Consider the following 23164-nt stretch of genomic DNA (forward strand, 5'->3'; position numbering starts at 1 on the left):
CATCTGAGCTGGAGACACTAGGCTGGGGCCTATCAGAAGGCCACACTTGAAATCAGAACCCAGAGGACCATTTCAGAGCTTCTAGAAGCTTCCTCCTGTGTTCTCAAACTGGCAATACCAAAAGACCTCAGCTCTCAATGCAAAGCGAAAGAGATAAGGTATTTGGGAAGCTTTTCTGCCCCAGGGAAGAATCAGCCTCAATGACAGTTTGGTATTAACTAGCTCAGCCATGCAGGGAGGCATAATTAGTTTCCCAGCCCAGAGCTTCATTCCACTGGTCCCCTACACCCCAAGGGCTACACAATCTGTTGGAAATGAAAAGAAAAATAAAATCACCGCTCTTCTCAGCTGACCCACTAGCTATTGCTCCTGGCTGCGGGCAAAAGGTGAGGCAGCCATCTGTCTGCTGAGGTAAAAAAGAATGGAATAGTCATTTTTAAATGACATTTTCAATTTTTCCCCTATGTCTACTATGCCCTCTTCCACCCTACTGCTTAAATGACTCTTTTCAAATTGAAAATATCAGGGAATAATAGGAAAAGAAAAATGGAAGTACTCTGTGGCTGCTCTGTCCCAACTGACAGAGTCTAAGGAGAAACCTCTCTGTGCCCAGTTCCAGGCTGATTGTGGAAAGGCTGGGAAAAGCTGTGTGTGGTGCTCCTGAGAAGTGCCTGCAAGTCCACACCCATACCTACACCCATGGTTGGGTGGTTCCCCAGGCAGACACCAGGGAGCCAGGAGGATCATACTGCCTAATTTCCAGCCCACACCCTTGCCATCCCCTACCTAGAATGCCCAAGGAATTTTACAGGGCAGGAAGGAAAAACCCTCTCCTGACTCTAAGGTTGCCCTCTCTGAGAGTGCTTCCTCTTCCTTGCAGGGAACTTCCTTCCAATTTCCTTGACCGTTCCTGCCACCTCTCTCCTGAGTGTGGAAGAGCAAATCCCAACTCACTACCAATACCCTAAAGACACCTCAAGATGATGAGATCTATTCCAAGGTGCTCACAGGCCTCAGCATGGACAGGAGGCCTAGTCATTGGCACTTCAGCCAAAGGCCAACTTTCCCTGAGGTCCAGGGGCCCTAAGGAATTCTTATCCTCGCTTAGAAATTAAACTATGTCTTTTCCTAGTAGTCATTAAATGACCTCCACTCTGTCAACTCCCTCCTCTTGGAGCAGAAATGCCCTGTCTAGCTGCATCTTTTCTGGTATTACTCTGTGCTTTCAGCGCAGGCTTATTTTTCTCCTTCTGTACCCACATGATTGCTTCTGCTTAAAAGTGACCACAAGTGACAGCTTTATTAAAATGAAGACATCTAGGGTCCCCTAAGGCTTCTATCACAAGCTGACTCCAAGGGGATCTCAGTGTAGGAAACCATACAGATACACATACACACATACACACACACCACTGAGCTGCAACTTCCCTTTGATTAAACCTTGAAACAGCAGTGTAAGCTGTGAGGTGCCAGGAGAGAGACCACAGGAACGTGTGTTTTCCTGTCCCTGACCCAGAAGGAAGACGCAGCAGGAAAGTGCCTCATAGAAATCATCCCCAAGCCTGAAGGGATAAGAATCGGATCTCTGGTCTCCTGCTCTCTTCTAGATAGTTCTGAAGCCAGAGACCTATCTGTGAATATGCTTACTAAGTGGTGTTAGGCTAGTTGATTATTTATTCATTTAATCAGTCAACAGATTTCTACTTAGTCCCAACTACATGACTGGCACCATGGGAAATAATGGAAAATGAAAAAAACAGAACCCTGTCTCCACACTCAAGGAACTCATGGTCTAATGGGAAAAGCAGATTCAGAGTTACAGTACAGAACAACTTTCCCATCTGTAAAATGGGACTAATGATCTCACAGTTGTAGTTAGGGATTAAAATTACATGATGTGGATTAAACTCTTAGCCCAAACATCCCCATAGTGCCAAATATCTAGCTGATGCCTAATTAATGTCAATTTTCTCTCTTTTCCTCTCCTTGAGGAAAAATCTCTGAAACTCCTCATTCTGCACCATGAATGGGATTTGAAAATCAGGAACAATCCTGCTCCCAGTTCAGAGACTATATCACCAGGAGCTGCCATGCACAGCATGGACCTGAAATCAGGTCTACTCAACAACAGTATGTCCCAAATCCTGAGGATGATCCCAGGTGGTGGGTACAAGCCCCAGGGACCCTGACAGGTGAAGGAGAGGGTCTAAATGAGCCCCTCCAGCCTCACTCCTCGAACTCCAGCTAAGGAAAGCTGCCCATCCCTTGTCTCTTGCATATTTGGTTTTATCTGAGAAAATACAACTAGGGATTTACATTCCCACTGTAGAAATTTCTTTTTCACATGGAAAGTAACTGCATGTAGCAGTAAACTCTTGACTTGATTCAGGATCCCTAGACCCCCAGCCTGCAGTCTTTAGGACCCAAGAGAGAGCAGGGCAATCACCACTTTACCTGAGCCTCACATCCCTCAGCACATATCCTTGATGCAGATATTACTTCTGACTCCAGCATGCTCTGACTCTAAGACCTTCAAATTAGAGACTTCACAGCTGACATGTGACTTAAGAATTGCCAAAGCTGGAAAATCAGCTTTTTTGCTAATACAGGAGGAGAGAGGAAAAAGACTGTATTGGATTGCACAATACAACACTGTACATTTCTACTATCGACCAGGGTGAAATAAGACATTTAATTTATGATTTACAAAAATCAATGCATACTTTCTGTACTTCTGAAGTAATTACAAACTCAAAAATACTTATACCTGTTTTGCTAAAAACAACTGGCTATTGCTAAAAAATATTCAAAATTCATTAAGTATATAGTTATAGGTAAATAATTATTTTCATCGTTCTGTTACAATTATGTCCCTACTAAGAAGGAAACAAAACAACCCTCACTAATCAAGAAATGTTCTATTACCCAGAAAGTTTCACAATGATTTACTACCAGCTAGCAAAAAAGCTAAATCACCCCTCAGTTTTCTGCTGTCAGTAGAAAGGAATCTTTTTTTCAAAAGGATTTTAAATAGATAAGTACTAAAAAAATGTGGAGTGTACCTTCCTCATGTGAAACTAAATCTATCCCCTGGTTGTAAAGAATGTAAAATTATATCACGTATCATGCAACAAAATGCACATTTTGTGAGAGAGCGAAGAAAGAAAAGATTAAATTGAATCTTCCTGACAATTGTCTTAAATCACATCTTCCTGCCTGCAATTGAAATTATAAGTCACGTTGCATTGAGTTAAATCAAATTCACCCCGGCAGGAAAATGGGCTGATGTGGCTCCAATTCTATTGGGAGGTTCAGATGGAAGAAAACACGTTTCTTTCTAGGGAGGCTCTTCCTTCACCAGAGTCTGAGAAAAGAGCCTTTCTGGCCAGGCAACTGAATACCTAGCATAACTCCCCCCAGCCAAGGTTTCCATAAACACAGCACATTCATGTCATTGTCTGCTGCCCACTGCCATGCCAGCTGGGTTTTACAAAACAAATATTTGTCTACAAATAGGGGCCAGTCGCCAGGTGGCTGACTTAGAATATCTTAGGAGTAGTCAAGTCAAACAGACTGTCCCGGGCATCTCGGCTAAGCAGCTGTAACTAGCATGATTTTGGACTTCCCTTTAATCTAACACAGGATCATCACAGGCTGGATTGAAGCGCGAGGTCCTCACACACACATCATGTCTAACTGCACTGAAACAAGGTTCAAATCTGACAGTCAAGGTGTTACAACAGAAAATATATTTGCCTATTTTCTATGCAAGCTCCAAGAAGGTAAGATATCAGGAATGGAAAAGGGGGAAGTAGACTGAAGAGCAGAGTAAGGGTGCTTTCCTGCAAGTCATTTCATTTACTCAGCACACCAGTCCTACACTGTTTAAGGAACAACTGTCCTCATTTCTCTAGCTGGGGAAACTGAGGCTCAAGGAAGTGATGAGACTTGCCCACCTGATTCTAATCACTGTCTATCTGCACTCCCTTTACCACACTAAATGAGAGACTCGGGTTTCCCCTCTTGAAGGCAGCTGTTGGTTTTACTTAATAATTGAACCTGCCCTCTCCTAATCTTCCCTCTTCATTCTTCAAAGGTGTGTCGAGTCCTGGGAAGTCTGTTCTGACAGAACACGCTCCTAGAATTCAATTTTAACCCTCATTACATCTGTTAGCTTGCAAAAGCTCCTCAACAGTTTCTTGTGTTGTCTTCACTGTCTGATTTTTGAGCTTTTCAAAGAAAAGTGCCATGTCCCATATATTTTGTCATCTCCCCGCCACACCTGGCACAGTGACAAGTTCATAAGAGGTGCTCAGGAAGCAGCCACACAACAGCCTGAACGAGTGCCTTAAAAGCTGGGCTCCTCCACTCACCCTTTCCAGTGGCTCCCTGTAACGCAACCAACCCATACCAGGTAGGTTCATTACCGGTTCTAGCAGCCATGTTGTCTTCATGCTCTCCACTGTTAGTCGTCACCGTACTCCGCCGCACTCCTCCATCCTCTGCACCGCACCACCACATTGCACGCCACTGCGCCACTCTTAGAAGCCTGGCCTTGGCCCAGGTGAATCCCATCTACACATGCCCACACCCTACTCCAGGTGCCCGCCATCAGGCACGCATTCAGGACTACAGGGTTCCGTCATCTATCCTGATGGCGGGAGGGCAGAAAAGCCTGATACTTTACTTACCCTACATTCCCCAATCTTCCCAGGTCATTCCTCACCATGGGGTTTTCAGGGCCTACACACTGTGCTCCCCAATCAGGCCCTCTCTGGCCTCACCCCCCAGTGCTTTCTCCTCTATTTTACTCTAGCCACACTGGCCACCCCTCAGGTCCTCACACACTCCAGGCACATTCCTGACTCAGGGCCTTTGCACTAGCTGTGCCCTCCACATGGAACTTTCCTCCCTAGAAAGAGTTCAGACCTAACTTTCTTCAAGTCTTTGTTGATAGGAAAGTCTCTGACCACCTCAGCTAATAGTAATCCCTTCTATGTTTGTCTTTGATACACTGATATATCCAGTGCTTACTAAATACTTAACACTGGTTGGATGGTGGGAAAGAAAGAACATGAGCAAGTGACCAACACAAAGCAAGAGCATACCCTCGGCCACTGTCAAACTCCCAGCTAAAACAGGAGGAAAAAAATAGAGGAGAATGTGGACTGTGGACTTGGAAGAAGGCCTGTGGTTTCTCCTAACCACCCCATGGGCATTCATTTTATCCTACCCGCCAAGTCCCAATAAACCTAACATCCTCGGGTCTACCTCCTACATTTGTCCAGAGCGAAGAGCCCACCATTCTTACATTTCATCCCGAATATTCCACTTACTCAATTAAATGGGAAGTTCCTGGCAAACTTGGACGCTGTCTTATTGACATCAAGTCCTCTCCTGGAAAAAGCAATATTGCTGGCTGCAAAGACCACACCTGGAGTGTGTCTCAGACTTCCAGAATACTCAGTCTGGGTCAGCTCCTGGCACAGGTGCCTTCTTGCATCTCCAGGAAAGGAAACTGACGAAATAGTGACTAGAAAGCCCATTCAGGGCCTCCCGACTCTCATGAATCCTTCTCCCAGTCTCACCTGCAACCTGCCTGCTAAGAGAAAGGGATAGACCTGTTTATTCTTTTTTTTTTTTTAAAGATTTATTTATTTATTTATTTATTTTATTTATACAAGCACTGGGTACAGTCAGAAGCGCGGGAGGGTGAGAGAATTCACCAGAGCCAGAGCGGGGAGCAGAGCAGGCAGAAGGACCGAAGGACACTGCTGAGGGGAGCAGCGGGCGGCAGGAGAGGTCTGTGTGCCATGCGGGACCCTCCTCCGGTGGCCGGGGAGCAGCCAGGGATCGAACCGGCGCTGCAGAGGCTGCGGGCAGCTTCGCAACCCAGCGCTCAACCGCTGCGCCACCGGAGAGGCCTGGACCTGTTTATTCTTGATCAGCATTGCAGGAACAGAAAATCAAGAGGATCTGAATCCCTGACAAAGAGGTTTAAGAGGCAAAGGGGGTTTGTCAATGCAATTATGAAATTGCATAAACTTGAACTAGTTAATTACTTACAGAAGCTGAGCCTTACTTTCCTCCTCTGTAAAATGTAAACAACACCATCCAGGGTTGTTTACAAGGTTAAAACGAGGTAACAGATGTAAAGCATTGAGCATATAATAGTTTCTCAACAAATATTAGTTCTCTTCCTAGTTCTTGCCCACACAAGTTCAGACCTATTTCTATAAAACTTTCTCACTACTTCCTTTTTCCAGTTTTTGAATCATTGATAAAAGTCTCTTGTATCCACTTTCCACTGAATTCCCCTGAATAAAATTCCACTGAATAAAAATCTCCAGATTCTTATAATTTTATTAAAGTCTGGCCCAATTATGGACTTGGAGAGTCTCCATCATAATTCTTACATGTGATACTTTCCTCCATACACTCTTTTAGCAAATAAAGTGTATCAGAGGATTGGTTTATTATTAAACTGAGATTTAGAAGTGGAAGAAACCAAATGTTAAAACACCTGCTTCTCCAAGCCCATGATCTGTGAGGCACGCCCATACCCCTTCTATTCCTCCATGGTTCCTTCTCTCTGTCAGGGAAATATGATGATTAATTAGACAAAGCTTGTCCTGCTAAAAGCTTGAGATCTTTTGATGCAGGAACCACATAAGCACCAAACATTATAAACGCAATAAAAAGAAACCAAAAAAACCCTCTGCTTTGGGACCCCAACCAAGGCAGAGCTAAATAAATCTGTAGCAGAAGATCAAAAAGGATCTTCCACATGGATAACAGAAAATGTCACCAGCATAAACAGGAAGAGAGATTAGTTCAATAAAACAAGAAAGTCACATTTGTGGGTCTCAAGTAAGATTTTTGCTTACTTTTAACTTCCCAGCATATAACTCACAAGGTTATTAATACAAACCCCTACTGTTTTGGGCAAATAAACAGCTGCTGATGTTTTGTGCCTAAACCACTTTATTAGAGCTTTCCTTTACAGCAATTGTTTTTTTCCTTTCCAAATCCTGAGAGACTCAGACAGCTAAAAAAAAAAAAAACCAGAGAGTGCCAAGGCAGAATGGATAACAAAGGAGAGAGGAGGCAGCCCGTGTGGGCTAGCAAAAAATGGGGCAGGGGCTGCTCTGACCCTCACTATGCTCTTTACAACTCTTGGGCAAAGTCAGTGCTCAAGGACAGAGAGCAGAAGACAGAGATGTGGTGCAACCAGAGGGTGATTTTCATCCTGATGCTTGAAGTTATCACTAAATGGAACTCACCAGGGTCAAAAGACAAGGATGACCACCCATTCAGGAATGCCCAGTGATGAGGGAATGGGCATGCCCAGGACTTTCTGTGTTAAAATAGGGTAAATTCTCTCATATGATCCAGCAATTCCACTTCTGGGCTTTTATTCGAAAAACATAACACTAATTCAAAAACACATATGCACCCCTTTGTTCAATGCAGCATTGCTCACAATAGTCAAGATATTGGGGGAGGGGGAAGATATGGAAACAACCCACCAAGTGCCCAGTGATGGATGAGTGGATAAAGAGCCCTGGTATAAATACCCAATGGAATGCTACTCAGCTATAAAAAAGATAAGATATTGCCATTTGTGATAACATAAATAGACCTTGAGGCCATTATGCAAAGTGAAATAAATCAGAAAGAGAAAGACAAATACTCCATATGATTTCACTCATATGTGGAATATAAAGAAACAAAGCAAATAAATAAAGCCTTAGATTCTGACAACAAAATGGTGGCACCAGAGGGGAAGGGTTGGAGGTGGAACAGGAAGCGGGGATATGGGGGGTTGGTACTGGTCCAATTGGGTGGGTGGTGAATTGGAGACTAGACCTCTGGTAGTTTAGCAAAAACAGCTAAACTTTTTTAAATTGGTTATAAACCAATTTTACCTCAAGTTTTTAAAAAGTACTAAATAAATAAACAAGGAAAGTTCTGGGCAAATGGGGCACATTGGTCACCTCGCAGACAAGGGGCTATGCCAGTGCACTGGAAAGCACTCAGCACAGTTCCCAGCCTACGGCAGGTGCTCAGAGGTCACAAGTGGAATCACACGCTGCTTCTCCTACAAGGACAGATTCCTGGGAACCCCACAATGACCCAAAAGAAAAGACGCTCCAGCCCCTTCAAGGTGGCACATCATTCACTCCTCCAGAGCAGGACCTTCTCTCCACCTATCCTAATCTCAAGGTCCCCCACTCACACAAAGAATGACCCAGCCTCCCTATCCCCATCCCCCACTTCCCCACCCCCAGTGCTGGACTTCTACTTGGACTGAGGTCTCTGGGCTTACATGCAAACACAATCTTTAATCAAATGACCTCCAGGTTCTCTCTGTGTGAGATATTCTCCTTTTTTCTTATTCTGTAGAGAGGGTAGGTATTGGGGATAGTTTCCCTTCTGGGCCACGCCACCTATCATCTCTGTGACCTTGGGTAAACTCTCTAAGTCTCTCCATCTCAATGTTCTCACCCCTAAGACTCGCCTCATCATCTTGTGAAAATAAAAAGCAAGTGTGCATGGATAGTATCTAGCCCAGGCCCTGACACACTGGAGTAGTTCTTCCTCCATCCTCTCAGATACCATCAATCTTCAATTCTTCATATGCCTGCTGCTCTGAAAATAAATCAAAGGTTTGACTAGGATTCTCATGTGTCACTCTGTAGCTTCAAATATCTCATTAGTCTTCTTACACTCATATTCATTGGCTCGAGCAATTTTCCTACTGTTCCCCTAGTCTCCAGATGCCACTATCATAACTCTTATTAACCCAGATTTCGATCCAGTCTGGGTACCTGAATTACCGATCTGCTCCTCTATGGCCTCTAACTCAAAGTGCACAGAGGACAGAGATGGATGGACAAGTCAGACTAGTGAAATCAAACTAACACCAGAGCTTTATATGCAGCACCCAACAATCTCAAACAGGGTGCTCCACTCCACTAAATACGGATGTTGGCAGAATGAACCCATTCATGCTAAAGAGTTGGCCCCAAGCCTTCTCTTTGGGCATCATTTTTCATTGTTCTCATCTGTTCCAAGTAGAAGGGTTCAGATGCCCCTTCTCTGGATCTTCCCAAGCATCGTACTTCTGTGAGTCCCTGAAGGAGTGGTATCAAAATAACCCAGTGAAGTATGTCTGGCCAGTTCCAATACCATTTAGCAGTGGCAGCATACAGGAAGCCTGCTACTGTCTGAGTGCGTCTGGACACTTAGGGCTTTTAGCTAGCATCATAAAGAACAGCCTCATCTCCTCAAAGCAAATCTTCACAAAACTGAAATTAAATGTCATGCAATGGAAAAGACCACATCTTAGAACTGCACACCTACTGGGATGACCTGTCCTTGCAACAGATTTCAACCCATAATCATGAAAATCAGAAAAACTACCAAAGCATTAGAGCTCTTATAATCAGGAATCCTCTTGCTATAAGTTCCAGTTGGCTGCACTTACCTAAGTCCATGAAGAGTACACAGATGCACATAAAAGATTCCAGAACAGCATTTTTCCCCATCACCACTGCAATATACTATATGTCAAAACAGTTGTGCAATAATTTGTTATTGATAATAATTTAAGTACTAAAGCATATGAATGATTAACTCTAATACATTGAAGGGATTTCAAGGTTATCACATTGCCTTGCATGCTAGTATGCTTCCTTGAGTGAGAGAAAACAGAATGACTGCAGCGAGTTGGGCAGACATCATTCTGTCCCTGTCCTGGGACATGTGTCCTACATGTGAAGACATGTGTGTGAGGGAGGTGCAATCATAGACAACCCCTGTGCTGAAACACAGTATTGTAGACTGTGATCCAAAAAGCAAGGTGTGACTGACAAGACAATTTTAAGCACTATGGAATAATCAAATCTGCCAAATTCAAGGCAGACTCTCCATTCCCAGAGAGACATTCAAGACCTGCATAAAAAGGACAGTCCACCATTCATCGAATCTGCCTTATTAACCAGCGGACCTAACCCGCTCTGCCCTTTGCTCCCCACCACCGTGAGCATCCACATTAATTGGACTTCTGCCCCTCCAGTTTCATGAATAATACTTTCTCCCCAAATCCCATCTTGTTGCCTTCTGGCTATATTCATTACTTTTATTCAGCTTGGTGCTCTCCCAAAGGGCCTTCTGTGCAACATCCCCTAGAGCCGGACTGTCCCTCTATAGGCTTCACCACAACACAGCTGGCCTGTCCCAGACTCCTGGATAGACTCCAAGCAATACAGAAGGACAAACATCCTAAAGAGATTCTCGAGTCCCAAAGCAAAGCAGTGGTCCATGTGGCTTTTCAAATTAAGTGCAGTCAGAAATCCTAAGGAATAGTGTAAAGATGCTCCAGTAAGCTTACACGTGGCTCTAAATCACATAAATACCTTTTGGAGAAACACAGAACAGTTTCACCCAAGTGACTGACGCTGACCTTCATGGCCCTCACAAACCAGAAACCCAGACTGTGGCTTTCATTCTGAATTCTCCTTGAGATTTTACTTCAACCTACTTATCAAGGACAAATAACAATTTATGTCAAGTGAGTGGGAAAGAATGTGGAATTCATTTATTTTACAGCCTACACACTTCTGGATAAAAATGAAAATTCTTTGGCCATGGGAAAAAGTTGTATTCTTTGGCAAGGTGTTTCTACTCCATGAAGATGTGATTCTGAGCTATTAATAAAGGTAATTGGACTCACCCTCTAAATCCTGCTATTGAATTCTCTCAAGATATCAATCACTGGTACTAATATAATTTCATATGCCACAGTTCACTCTGGAGGACAAATAGTTTTACCATTTAAATGACACCCTTTCGTCAAATAAACTCCGCGCATTTGCAAACCTCATATCCTCTTCTTCACAACCCTGACAAGTTGGGGATCAGATGGAAGATGCCAGTCAATTCTAGGTGACATCCAAAAGCTTTAGGAAACAAAAATTTCTCCCAGCAGCCAGGCCTACAACATTTTCTGATTTTTAGGAACCATATGTGTTTTGTAATCATGGTGAAGCACCTGCTGTTACTGACCTGATATACATGAATATGCACATAATCTGTTAATAAACTCTCAGGGAACAAAAAGCAGTTAATAACCCATTTCTCCCATTTTGGGGATGAACTTGACTCAATGAAGTAAGGTAATGGATTTAGAAATTAGTCATATAATGTAATACATTATTAATCATGGCATTCAGAAGGGTAAATAGATGTTATAAGGAATTCAATTTCCTTTTAAATTTATTTACTTTCTTGAATTCTTATGCTACCATCATCCCTCACAAAAATGTAACAGTCTGATCTTTCCTTTTCTCCCAAAATAGTGATTTTCAACCTTTTTTAAAAAGAGTCTTTCAGAAAATGAAATATGTTATAGAACATCAAATATAAAACAGATGAAAGAGGAGCTGCATTAGTAGCAAAGAGTGGAGAGGGAGGGCACAGGAGGGGTCCAGGAGACCTCACCTGACCCTTTTACATCAAATTTTCTAGATGCTTGGTGTTCCTGGGGACACAGTTTGAAAACCACTGCCCTAAGACATCTACATAAAACAAGAATTATGTATAGAATATATAATAAGGCATTCTATGTTTTGTTGTTTACTTATAACAGATGTAAATTAAATAGAAGACACATACACACACACACACACATACATATAACACACACACACATAATATACAGATTACAAACACTTATAGTCCAAGGGAAAAATTGGCAAAGGACACCAAAGCAAAGTGAAATAGCATAAGGATGAGTGGAAGAACCTAAGTTCTATAGTAAGGAAACACATAGAAATCAAGAGAACAAAATATTTGACAGTGATTACATTCTACCAGAAAAAGCTGAGTAACAGCCAGTGCTGGCCAGGGTCTATGAAACCAGTATAATAATACATTGCTGATGGTGTAGAAAGGGTTTTCCTTTTGAAAAACAATCTTTCATAAAAATGATATACTCTTTGAATCATCCTACCTCTGGAAATACACCCTTAAAAATAATTCAAAAGAAGAAAACAGTGAGGTGGTGAGGCTCATTTCTGTATTAATTGTAATAGAAAAGCAAATGCTCAAAAATAGGGGAGTGACTAAATCAATGACATATTGGTGGTGGAATAGTATGCAGTCATTAAAAACACAGTAGACGTTCTCTTTAAAAATCCCCATTTAATCAATCACCTCTCCAGATTATTCAAACTTTCATTCGAAACCTTGAGAAATAAACCCCTGGATGCTTTGTCCCTCTGTGTCAGTTTTCTCTACTGCCCTGTTCACATCTTGTCTAACAATGGAATGGTATGCTTACCAGCAGTCATTGGGTTTGTTCCCAAATGTGTTTATATTTTTCGTATTTATCATTGCAACAGCATGATTCAATTACATATTATATGAACCAATGAAATATGAGTATTTAAAAAATGAGTGTTGTTGTTTCTACGAAAATTAATTTAAAAGCTTTAGAAACTTTTTAAAGTTAGTCACACAGATAGCAGTCAAATCACACGTGAGCAAAATAACTGCAAAATCATACAATTTTAGGCTACTACATTTAGACTTCTTCATGAGCATCTTCAAGTTCTCAATGGATTTAAAAATAAAAGCCAGGACTAGAAATCGGACTTTGTAAAGAGCATCTTATGGGTGACATTTACACAGGAATACAATGAAACAGGCATTCAGTGACCCACTTCAAAGACAAAGTGTTGGTCTTCCATCGAAGTACAGGCAGATGAACATATATTTTTAATAATATTAAAATAATTAATGCATGTATGTAATATTTTAATTCTTCTCTTCAATCAAGTTTTCAATTAAATGACTAACTAAACCCTGACTGTTGAATAAAGACATTCTATCATACTTTAAAAACAAGCCCACTATATCAGGGACCCAGAGAGTCTAAATTTGCCACTGTATGCAAAATTACTGTCCTGGTGCGAAGACAGGCCCATGTTAGGTCTCAGACAGACAAGGACTGAATCAGTAAACTATAACAAACATGAAAAAAAATGCTCCGAACAAAACACAAAGTAAGAAAAGCAGAATAAAAAAATGTACAAAGTAAACCAGGACATGTACTGTGTTTTTAAGGCAGAGGCAGATGGACAAAGCAGAAGCAAATGCTCAACATTGCAAAATAGTTGGTAAGATAAAATGAATAATTGGCAATTTTATACTTTTTAAAAAATATTTTCCTTAATATTGGCATCTTCTTTTACAGATTCAAAAAGATATTAACTGAGAAAAGGAGAAGGCTGTTTTTGTTTTTATTGGACTTCCAAAATAAGAAGTGAATCAACATTTCCATCTCCCCATTCTCCAGCAGTTAGCCGCCTTCAGCACACCCTCAACTTAATCCACCTCACCACCTCAAGCAATCCAATCTTCCTCCTCCAAAAACCGAACCTGTATTAACACTTAGTTTGTGTTTCCAACCCACCAGGATGCTATTTTTAAAATCTGGAGTTTTCCACCCTCCCGTTTACCATCTATTTGGTTAAAAAAAAAAAAAATTCTCAAAACTGCAATTTACATTCCCAAGAGATTCCCAAACACCATCTAATTAAATCATTCAATCAGAAAACAAATTAAAATGAAATATCACTGCAGCCCCCAAGAGGAAAATAAACTTTTCAGTCATAACTAGAATAAACCTCTACAGTGATGCTCCAAAGCCTCTTCTAATTGCAAGTCCTATGGAACATCCCGAAGAACATTTTGTGACATTTGCAGCTTCCGGAACGACTCTGCTTCCAAAGCAAAGAGCTTGAGTGAGACTCCTAAGCAAAACATATCCATTTGAGAATGGAAACGCTCTCATTAATGACTTCACCAGTTCACTGGGCATCCACACTGTGTGCTCATTCATTTACCAGCTTCTCCAGCCAACACCCACTCGGGTTAGAAGTGTCCTGGGTGTTCCACAAACACTGACCTATAGAAGAACCTCCACGAGGAGGTTCTTGACGACCCCTATGACTTCTATGACTCCTCATCCTTCAGTCATCCCCTGAGGTTTCTCACTCTGACACCTACTCCCTCCATCATCAAATCACTCCAGGGGAACACTGCTGCCCCTGGGACTCGCTGGTCCTCTTAGGAGAAAGTACAATAAGTGGTTAAGAACACAGCCTCTAAAGCTGTGTTAGCTGCGTCTACACCTCTACATGACCACGGTCCAGTGGTGTGACCTAAATAAGTCATATAACCTCTTCATCTGTAAAATGGAGCTCATGACTACTTCATAGGTTATAAGGATTAAACAAGTCAATATACATAAAGAATTATGTCCAGCACTTAAAGGGTGCTATATAATTGTTAGCTATTATGATTATTATCCTTTATTCCCCTTTAGCTCAGAAGAGTAACTGCTCAAAAGGATCTACTGAGTAGTGGGTCCTTGACAGTGGAATGCATAGAAACAGCCCATATCATCAGGAATGAAGAGTCTGAACCTGTTCTTTCCCATCTTCTGCCTTCAAAGAGCTGTACTTGGCTAGTCCCAAACTTTGTAGGTCCCTTACCTGAATGAGTTAAACCCCTATATCTGCCTTCGATTCCCTAAATCCTGGCTTGGGACTCTGTCCCCAATGGGAGAGCTGTCACTAGTCATCACTACATGATCATGGCACACCCAACCAAGTGAATTCTGTCCTCCAGCTGCCTTAGGTCTAGCTTTCCCCAAGTCACTGAGTCTTTCCTGCCCTCTCCTCCCCCACAGTGGGTTGTAGCTTCAGTCTCTCTGTCCTGAGAATCTGGTCATTTCTCAATATCCACAGAAGCAGAATATAGTCATCACACATATCCAGGAAAACTGGATCAAGGTGTGTTTTAGGGTCCAGCTCCTACCCCTCCTCCCATCTATCCCGATCTTTTCAGGTATATATTTGAATGTCTCAAATAATGCAGTATGGTTTCCTGGGAACAAAATCACAAGCATTCCTTTCAACTTCAACATTGCTTTTGTTTTCATGTGGAGTCTTATAAATCACACACATGGTCCACGCTGAACATGACAGGGGCCCACTCTTTCATAAGCTCATAGATTAAAAATGTCTCCTCTTGCTTCCCCCAAGTAGTACCTCATCCACCTTTTCCCTGACCAGATCAGAAATAACAACAGAATCATTTTTCAGGAATGCACATACACACAGAATGTGTAAATGAAGATCTCTCAAAAACTGGAGATGTCAAAGCCAGGCATGGCCTTGTGTCTCCCTAGGGATATTCAGAGTCCCCCTTGGGCAAAGAGTGTACTTGTGTTGCCGACTGTCAGTCTAGATCCACGGGATGAAAAAGGACAAGTAAGAAATAGCAGCAACAGGCACCATCAGACTGATGAACTGGTCTGCCAAATCCAGTGCCAGAATGAGAGACAGACAGATATGAAGGACACGTTGTCAGTGGTCTCCTTTTCTGGAAAAGTGTCAGATTCCTGGGCTTATTTTGAAGTGATTCGTATAGAAGCATTAGTACAGAAGTGTACACCTCTCCTGCACTCACCTGAACCTCATCTGGAAGGAACTCTTCTGGACAGGGCAAATGCACCAGATGTGGACAGAGTAGCTGTCTCTACCCACCCTGGTAGGGGCAGCAGATGCCAGGGCTAGACCCAGACACTCATGTGTAAACAGGAAAGTGCTCCTGGGAAAGAGTCTTTCAACCCAATATTTGCCAGGGTCTGCCAGGTGCGAGACCCAGAACCTGGTGGGGCTGCCAGGTTTACAGTTGAGCTAGGCTCTGCCAGCCCTGCCCTTAAGAAGCTGCTAGAAAGCAAGGGGGTAGACAAGAAAAGACAAATGTGAAAGGGAGAGACATGAATGTGTGTGTACACCCAGCACCAGTGCCCCAAGGGGCCTAGAGTTCTCCATTCCCTGCCTCTGACAGCTCATTGACAGACTAGCTCAGGCCATGTGCCCAGCACCCCCATCTTTCCCTTGCACAATCGTTGCCTGGAGTACAATCCCTGGGTACAGCGTTAGACTCCAGACACACCCCAGGCAGGTCAGTTGGCTCCACCTCAGAAGCTCCCCTGGCCTGGGAGTGGCCTTTACCCAGCTGTGAACTGCCCCAGGGAAAGGCACAGCCCAGGGCGGTTTCTCTCCGTCCTGCGCCCAAATACCACAGCAGTGGACAGAGCTCAGGGCTCAGGCGCTTCTTCCCTGCGTCCACACCTGCTCCTGGAGAGGGGTCTTGAACCTGAGGCTGTGGTGGGAGTGTACATAGCCAAGGCTCAAGAAGCACCCCCTGCCCCAGATACCCCTGATTTTCCAACTGCCTATGGACCCCACACAGCAGGGTTGGGGTTCTGCAATCTTTTGCGAGAGCCAGCTCGTCCCGCAGCCTTTGGGTCCTAAATGCCAAAGGCTGGGGGCCGCGCAGGGGCATCCTCTCCCCGGGCCCTTCCAGTAGCCAAGACCTCGACTGCCCGCGTGTGCTCTTCTCGTACACACACAAACACACATACACACTCTCCGTGCTGGACCTGTGTGCGACCCCGAGAGCCCGCAAGCAAGCAGCCCCGAGTCACACGCATATTTGGACACGTGCGCAGCGCGCCCCCACACCGCCAGTCAGCTGCACACACCCGCGCGTGGAGCCCCGCGCACACACGTGTGCCCTGGAGAAGCGCGAATGGCCTCGGAGACTGAAGGTCCTGCTCTCAGACAGGAGGGGCCGGGCGGCCCAACGAGCGTCTGTGGCCTCAGAACCAGGCGTCGGCCGACAGATGCGCACCAGCCCCAGCGCACCAGCCCGGGCGCACCAGCCCCGCGCCGGGCACTCCCGGGCCTCGTGGGCGGCGCAAGTTTCCCCAGCTCGAGTACCTTGGATATGCTGCTTGATGACATTCTCCAGGTGGTCCAGCCGCTCAATAATCTTCAGGGTATCTCCTTTGTCTTCTTCCAGCTTCTTGTCGGGCGCTGGCTCCTGCCCCCGCACATACACGCTGGCGATGTAGTTGGTGACCCAGCCCACGTAGAGCAGGCATATGATGTTGGTCATGCCGCTCAGGATCACACAAGTGGACACTAAAGTTTTGGTCTTCCTGGTGCACACCATCCTGGGCTCCCTCCTCCATATAGAGCTCCCGGGGCCCCTCCTCGCTGCGCGCCCTGGGCTCCCCCGCGCTCACACCCCCTAGCGTGCCCGGGGCGGCCGGGCGCCCGAGCACCTGAGTCCCCGGGTTCTCGAGCCGGGTCGGCGGGCTGTGGCGCCGCCTGGTCCAAGTTTGGAGCTCCCGCCGCTGGCCACCCGGAGAGAAAGCTTGACAAAGGAAACGAGCTGAATTTTTTTCCTGCAAATTGAAAATCCCCGAGCCCTTCTCTGAGCGGTCAGGGGTGGCCTGCAGCCGCGCGCCGAAATCCGCGCGCCTGGGAAACTTTGCTCCAGCCCCGGTCCGCGGCCGCGCCGCTTCCCATCGCCAGGCGCGGAGTCTCCGCGGTGCGCCCGGCCCGCGCTGGAAAGGACGGCGGCAGCCGCGCCGGGAGAGCCGCGGAGCAGAGCGGCGCGGCCCCCTCCGAGCGACAAGCGCCGCCGCCAATCGCGCTCCGGTTCGGGAGAGGGGCCGGTGCTGGGCGGCTGCGGACCAACGGGGAGGGCGCGGGGGCGGAGTCCGGCCCCCGGGCCCCACCTGCTGGCCGCCGCCGGCTCCGGCCCTCTGGGGACGCGCCTGAGCCGCCCCCCGCGTGGGCTGGGGCTGTCCCACCCCAGGTTCCTCGGCAAGGCGGCCTCTAGTCCCGGCCCCTAGGTCGACAGATTTCCATCTCCAAAGGAATTCCACCTCTTGCTTTTACGCAGGAGCGCTGGTCGTGGCGTGGGGGAAGGAGTAGGTCGCTCAGCCCAGACGCCCTCAGCCCCTCTGACCCCCGGGCTTCTGGAGCTGGGCCTACCAAGCTGCACCTTGGCCCCTGCTCTGTTGCCAGGGTGCAGAGAGGCCATGAAAGTGTGAGACATCTCTCCTGTTCCGTATCGCCCTCGGTCCAGGCCTTGTGGCCGCCCACTTACCTTGCCTCCTTTAGACCTCCAGCCTGTCTAGCGGCCGCCTGGAGGTGTCTAGATTTGGCACCTGTCAAAGGAGCCAACCCTCCTAGGAATCTCCTTGAAGGTTCTGGATCACCACCACCTTCAAAGATTTTTTGGCCCTATCTAGTTATATATAGCTATATAGATAGATATTTTTTTAAGTCTGTGCAGCTCCCAGGACAAAGCTGTGTCCTGTAGCCCCAGTTGTCACGCACCGGTGTGATGGATGTTAGGGAGAAGAGAACTGTGACTTACAACCGAGGGGCCTGGCTGGACTCCAGTGGTTGACACTATTTTGCTTATTATTGCAGCAAATATTTAATCATATTACCCTCCTCTGCTGAGCACTAGCTCCTTCCCAGCACCTGAATAGAATTCCTTGAAACAAAAATATTTTTAAAAATACAGATTCCCATCCTCTTCTCCATCTGTGGGTGCTTGTTCCTGGCCTGAAGAGTCAGGGAGGCACCCTGCTGCTGCATGCCCACCTCTGTGCCAGCACCACCCCCCCCAGCCCTGGCTCTCTTAAGTGATGTCTTCTGGATTCAAAGAACTGCCCCACAAAAGAGGGGAAGCACACAAACAAAGAAGGGGTCCTGCAACCCATACTTTGCTCACAAAACCCCACCAAAGATGCTGTGAAAATAGATGCCAATCCTGGAAGATTTCTTTTTACCTATAATTGGAAGAGAGAACAATAGGTGTGGGAGGGGGAAGAGGAGAGCAGGATAATGAGTATGTACATTTCCATACATATGAGAGAAATGAACATGCACTATTTCTGAAAAAAAAAAGTCAAGGTAAATCTGCGAGTAAAAATTGTCTCTCCCTTTCTTCACTGGAAGTATAATCAACTCACACATTAAGAGTCTCAGACTTTCTTCTGGATAGATGAATTTATAAGCAATGGTTTTGGCTACGACTAGTGGTAAAGTTCTAATTCTTCCTTCTGTTCTGCACCCTCTCCCAGGAAAAGCCTTGCTAGGTCTTTCTGAGCTACCACCGGGCTAGGCAGAGAGGAAGCAATACTCATTTTTCACATTCTTAATTCTGAAAAAAAATCCCAAGTTTAAAAATAAAGATCAGTGAAAAAATGAAGTGGATTGTGGGACCCTTACATTTTTGTCCAGCTGATCTCTAAGATAATTTGTAACTGTAGAGAGATAAACGCAACAAGAAAAAGTGCAGAACAGGCTCTCCTCACTTAAAGGTCTCTGGGTCCAGTTGATGAATTTAAAGAATATTCATTAGAGGTGCAGGCAGATTCCCAAACTCTAATCCTAGCTCCACCTCTTACTAATCATGTGAGCTTGGACATGTTTCAAAACCTTGTTGGGCCTCAGTTTCTCCCTATGTCAAATATGAACAACACCTGCTGAAGACTGTGAAGGTTAAATGGGAGAATGTACAAGAAAGGGCTTTAATTATTACAGGACACATGGTGGGTGCTTGGGATGATGTGACTCTTCCAGGATACACTGAATTCTCTCTTGCTGTTTAGCAATTCCTGTTTTCTTCACCAATAATAACCAGTGACAATTCTCTCTCCCCTAATGAAAGTTAACAGGTACTGAGGCAACAGGCAGCAAGATGCTCATCTGGCCTAGCTAGGCTCCAACAAACTGGCATTCAACTCCTAACATGTCTTCACCATCAATAGTGCAGTGATCTGCATATGTTTATAGGCTATTCAAATGTGGAAGGCTGGTTTCAGGAACTACTGTCCCCAGCACCTTCAAATTTCCACTCAAGACCCCCAATCGTTTGGCCATAAACAAGTGAATGAGACTTTACCCACAAACATTTTATAGTCTTTACCCACAAACATTTTATAGTCACAAGGTCAGAAAAGAGTTAGCTTCCATGTAAGTGCTCCTGTGAACATTATCTGGATAGAGATTGATATCTTTGGCTCTCAGTTCAATTACATTACAAGTAATCATCCAACAAGTAATTCAATAAGTAATCTAACAAGTAATCATCCTGCCCCCAATGTTTCAACCAGTTGCTCTGGCCCTGCTGAGACATGGTGTCTCATAGTCTGAATATGGGTCACTTTTCTGGGCCCGGAAAGCGGCTAAAAATCATCCTTGAACTGGAAAGATGTTTCTGGTTCTCCAGTTAGGCCATTTATGTAAATCCTACATGTTTCCTCACCTTTATTTTAAATAAAATCTTCCTCAAGCGATCACTATGAAGTTATTCAGATAATTCGGGTGAGCAAACCTAACAGAGATTCTAGTTCCCTGTATTTCTTTAAACTGTCCAAGCATTTGAACATGGGATCTTCCTTCTACTGCTTTACAAGAGGAAGATAAGTGACTTGAAGAATCTGCAAAAGGAACTGGAGATCCTTGATAGGATCTTTCCAGCACAACCTTTGGATTTCACCCATCTTTTAAATTGGTTAAACCACTGCCCTCTTGATGTGATTTAAGGGGGAGCTAAGCAGGACTTCTTACCCCTAAGTGGAGCCACAGTGTCATCCCACCATTAATTCAGAGTACCTTTAATATCAGAGTTGAAAAAAACCAGTCACTAAGAGACCAGTTCATTATATGCAGGCAACTTGGCCTGAGGACTAAAGAGAAACAGTGGTTTGGTCTTGACCAATGGAAGTTGACGCAACAGACAGGAATGGCAGTGGTCATCTTTTCCCACCAGGTGGCAGCACCATGCAAAGTCTTAGGGCCAGAGGTACCCATTAGGACTCATTAGGACCCATTAGGATGTGGGGACTAGAGGGCAGGCAAACAGCACAGTCTCAATCCCTGGTCTGTGTGGGAAGCAGGGTTGCTAGGTCCCTAGGAGAACAGGGATTTTCAGCAGGGATGAATGCAAGGGAGAGAGACAGAGGCTGTGGAGAAAGATTAGGTTCAAGATTAGATTCTGTCAAGACTGAGATGTCTCCTACATTGAGATGACTTTGAGGGAGGGAGGGTGAACAAAGAAGAGTCTCTGTTAGTACTTATACTGTGTCAGGTCTAGTGTTTCTCATATGTTGTCTCTTGGGCATAAACCAGGGAGCCAGAAAACTGGGTTGATATCCCAGCTCTGTCATTTACTAACTCAATGCTCTTCAGCAAGTTACTTGGCCCGTCTGTGCCTCAGTTTCTTCACCTATAAAATGGGGGTAATTATAGTATTACCTACTTCATTGGGGGAGAATTGTGAGAATTAGAAGGATTCATGTATATAAAGTACATTGAAGTTTATAAGTATTGACTATTGTTATTATAACTATCTCTGAGCACCTAAGTATCTGAAAGGTAAATGAGAGAAGACAAGCCACTCAGACAGAAATTTCCTCTAACTGGGAACAAAGGATTTTAGACACTAACTCCTGGATCTTTTTCTTTCATCTTGTTTAATCTTATTAGTAACTCCTAGCTGGACTGCAGATTCTGGCAGGAATCCTAGAGCTGGACCCACTTATTCATCCACTATCTGCTGAGTGCCTGCTGGGAGAGACCCACTGCTGGGTCTGGTAATGCAGCGGGAACTCACAAACCTGCATCTCGGCCCTCAAAGGACATCTCTGTTTAGTGGAAGAGGTCAACAAAGAACTGTGATACAGGCTGATAAACTTTAATGCTACAGTAATAGAAAGGGAAAGACACACACAGTTGATAGAGGCACCAAATTCCACCCCAACAAGAAGTCATGCAACTTCTACATAGCTGCACTTCTTTAAATCACTAGAGAGCTCTACTGGGTGAAAGTTTGTTCTTTAAACAGAGAGGAAAATATTTGCAAGATATTTAATAGACCATGGGTTGAGATCCAGAATATATAAAGAATGCATATAAATCAATGACATAGGAAGGCAAAAATATCCAAATGGAAAAATGGACCAAGAACATGAATAAACAATTAACTGCAGAGTAACAATAAATATCCAATAAATATGTGAAAGTATGCTTAAACTTGTGAAAAATCAAGAAATACATTTTTTAAACTATAGATACAATTATCTCACCTATCAGATTGACATAAGTAATGTGATAATTTTGAAGTATTAAAGAGAGAACATAAGGGAAATAACTACTCATATCCCACTGGTAAAGTATAATTGATACAATCACCTTGGAATGTAATTTAGCAGTAATGATAAAATTTAAAATGCACCTATCCTATGACCTTGTCCTCTAAGTGTGGTCCATGGACTGATAACATAGGCATCACTTGCGTATTTATTAAAAATGTAGATTATCCCACATTTACTGAATCAGAATCTACATTTTAACAAAACTCCCAGATAAGATTTTATTGTATATATTGTACATATTATGTACATATTATAATACATATTATGTATGTATATATTATTATGTAATATGTACAATAAAATCTGAGCAATACACATGAAACTGTTAACTACAGGCCTTCTTTGGGACTTTTCCAGAATTAAGGGTAGTATCCAGCTTCTGAACTTCTTGCCTGTATCTTCAGTAATGACTGAGCTTTTATAATGAATATTTCTTAATGTGTCACCTCTCAAATTATTTGTATTATTATTTTTCAAATAGTTGGTTTTTTAACTTAAAAAGTGATTCTTTCTATTGTGCTGCAATCTGCTTTGTATCGGTTATCATCCTGCTTTGTGACCTGATGTAGTCTTGTAGCTACTTTAAGCCTGTGTTCTCATCTTTAAAATAGGTGTAATAATTATCCCAGCAAACAAATGGCCAGGCAGCCTTGCATATGGATAGACTTTGAACACAGCACACCAAGCACCATGAAACAACTTAGTCTTGACATTGATGATGATCATTCTTTGGCATCAGGAAAATGGTCATCCTTTATGGTTTATCGCCACAGGGAAGACAGCAGTCCTATAAGAGGAAGATTCTCACCAAATGGAATACACACACATGTGCATTTTTTTTGCTTCTTGAGCTACTAATGCTAGTTGTATGCATTTACTATTGAAAAAACAAAAGGCGTCATCATTGGCAGGAATGTTATCAACCACTACCTCTTTCTTTTGCTCACTCAGAGCTATTTCTTAGTTATGTGTATTTTACATAAGCAACTTTTTTATAGAGTTGTCTGTTAGTGGAGACGCATTAATTTTTTTTTTTAATTTTTGGTTCCCTGT

General features: G+C 44.0%; 1 protein-coding gene across 2 annotated transcripts in view; it reads right to left on the minus strand.

Moving 5' to 3' along the window:
- GALNT18 (polypeptide N-acetylgalactosaminyltransferase 18) overlaps positions 1-17480 on the minus strand; it is a 332754-nt gene extending 315274 nt beyond the window's left edge. The window contains exon 1 of one of the 2 annotated variants that reach the window (XM_054699371.1): positions 16866-17479. In XM_054699371.1, coding sequence (XP_054555346.1) covers positions 16866-17100 — 235 coding nt within the window. In that variant the 5' untranslated portion in view covers positions 17101-17479. Of the gene's footprint in view, positions 1-16865 lie in introns of both variants that reach the window. The other variant, XM_054699372.1, reaches the window with a different exon arrangement.
- Between the last annotated feature and the right edge of the window lie 5684 nt (positions 17481-23164).

The sequence above is a fragment of the Talpa occidentalis genome, unplaced genomic scaffold, assembly GCF_014898055.3.
Source record: "Talpa occidentalis isolate TD23 unplaced genomic scaffold, MPIMG_talOcc4v2.1 talOcc4.3, whole genome shotgun sequence".
Classification (NCBI taxonomy): domain Eukaryota; kingdom Metazoa; phylum Chordata; class Mammalia; order Eulipotyphla; family Talpidae; genus Talpa; species Talpa occidentalis.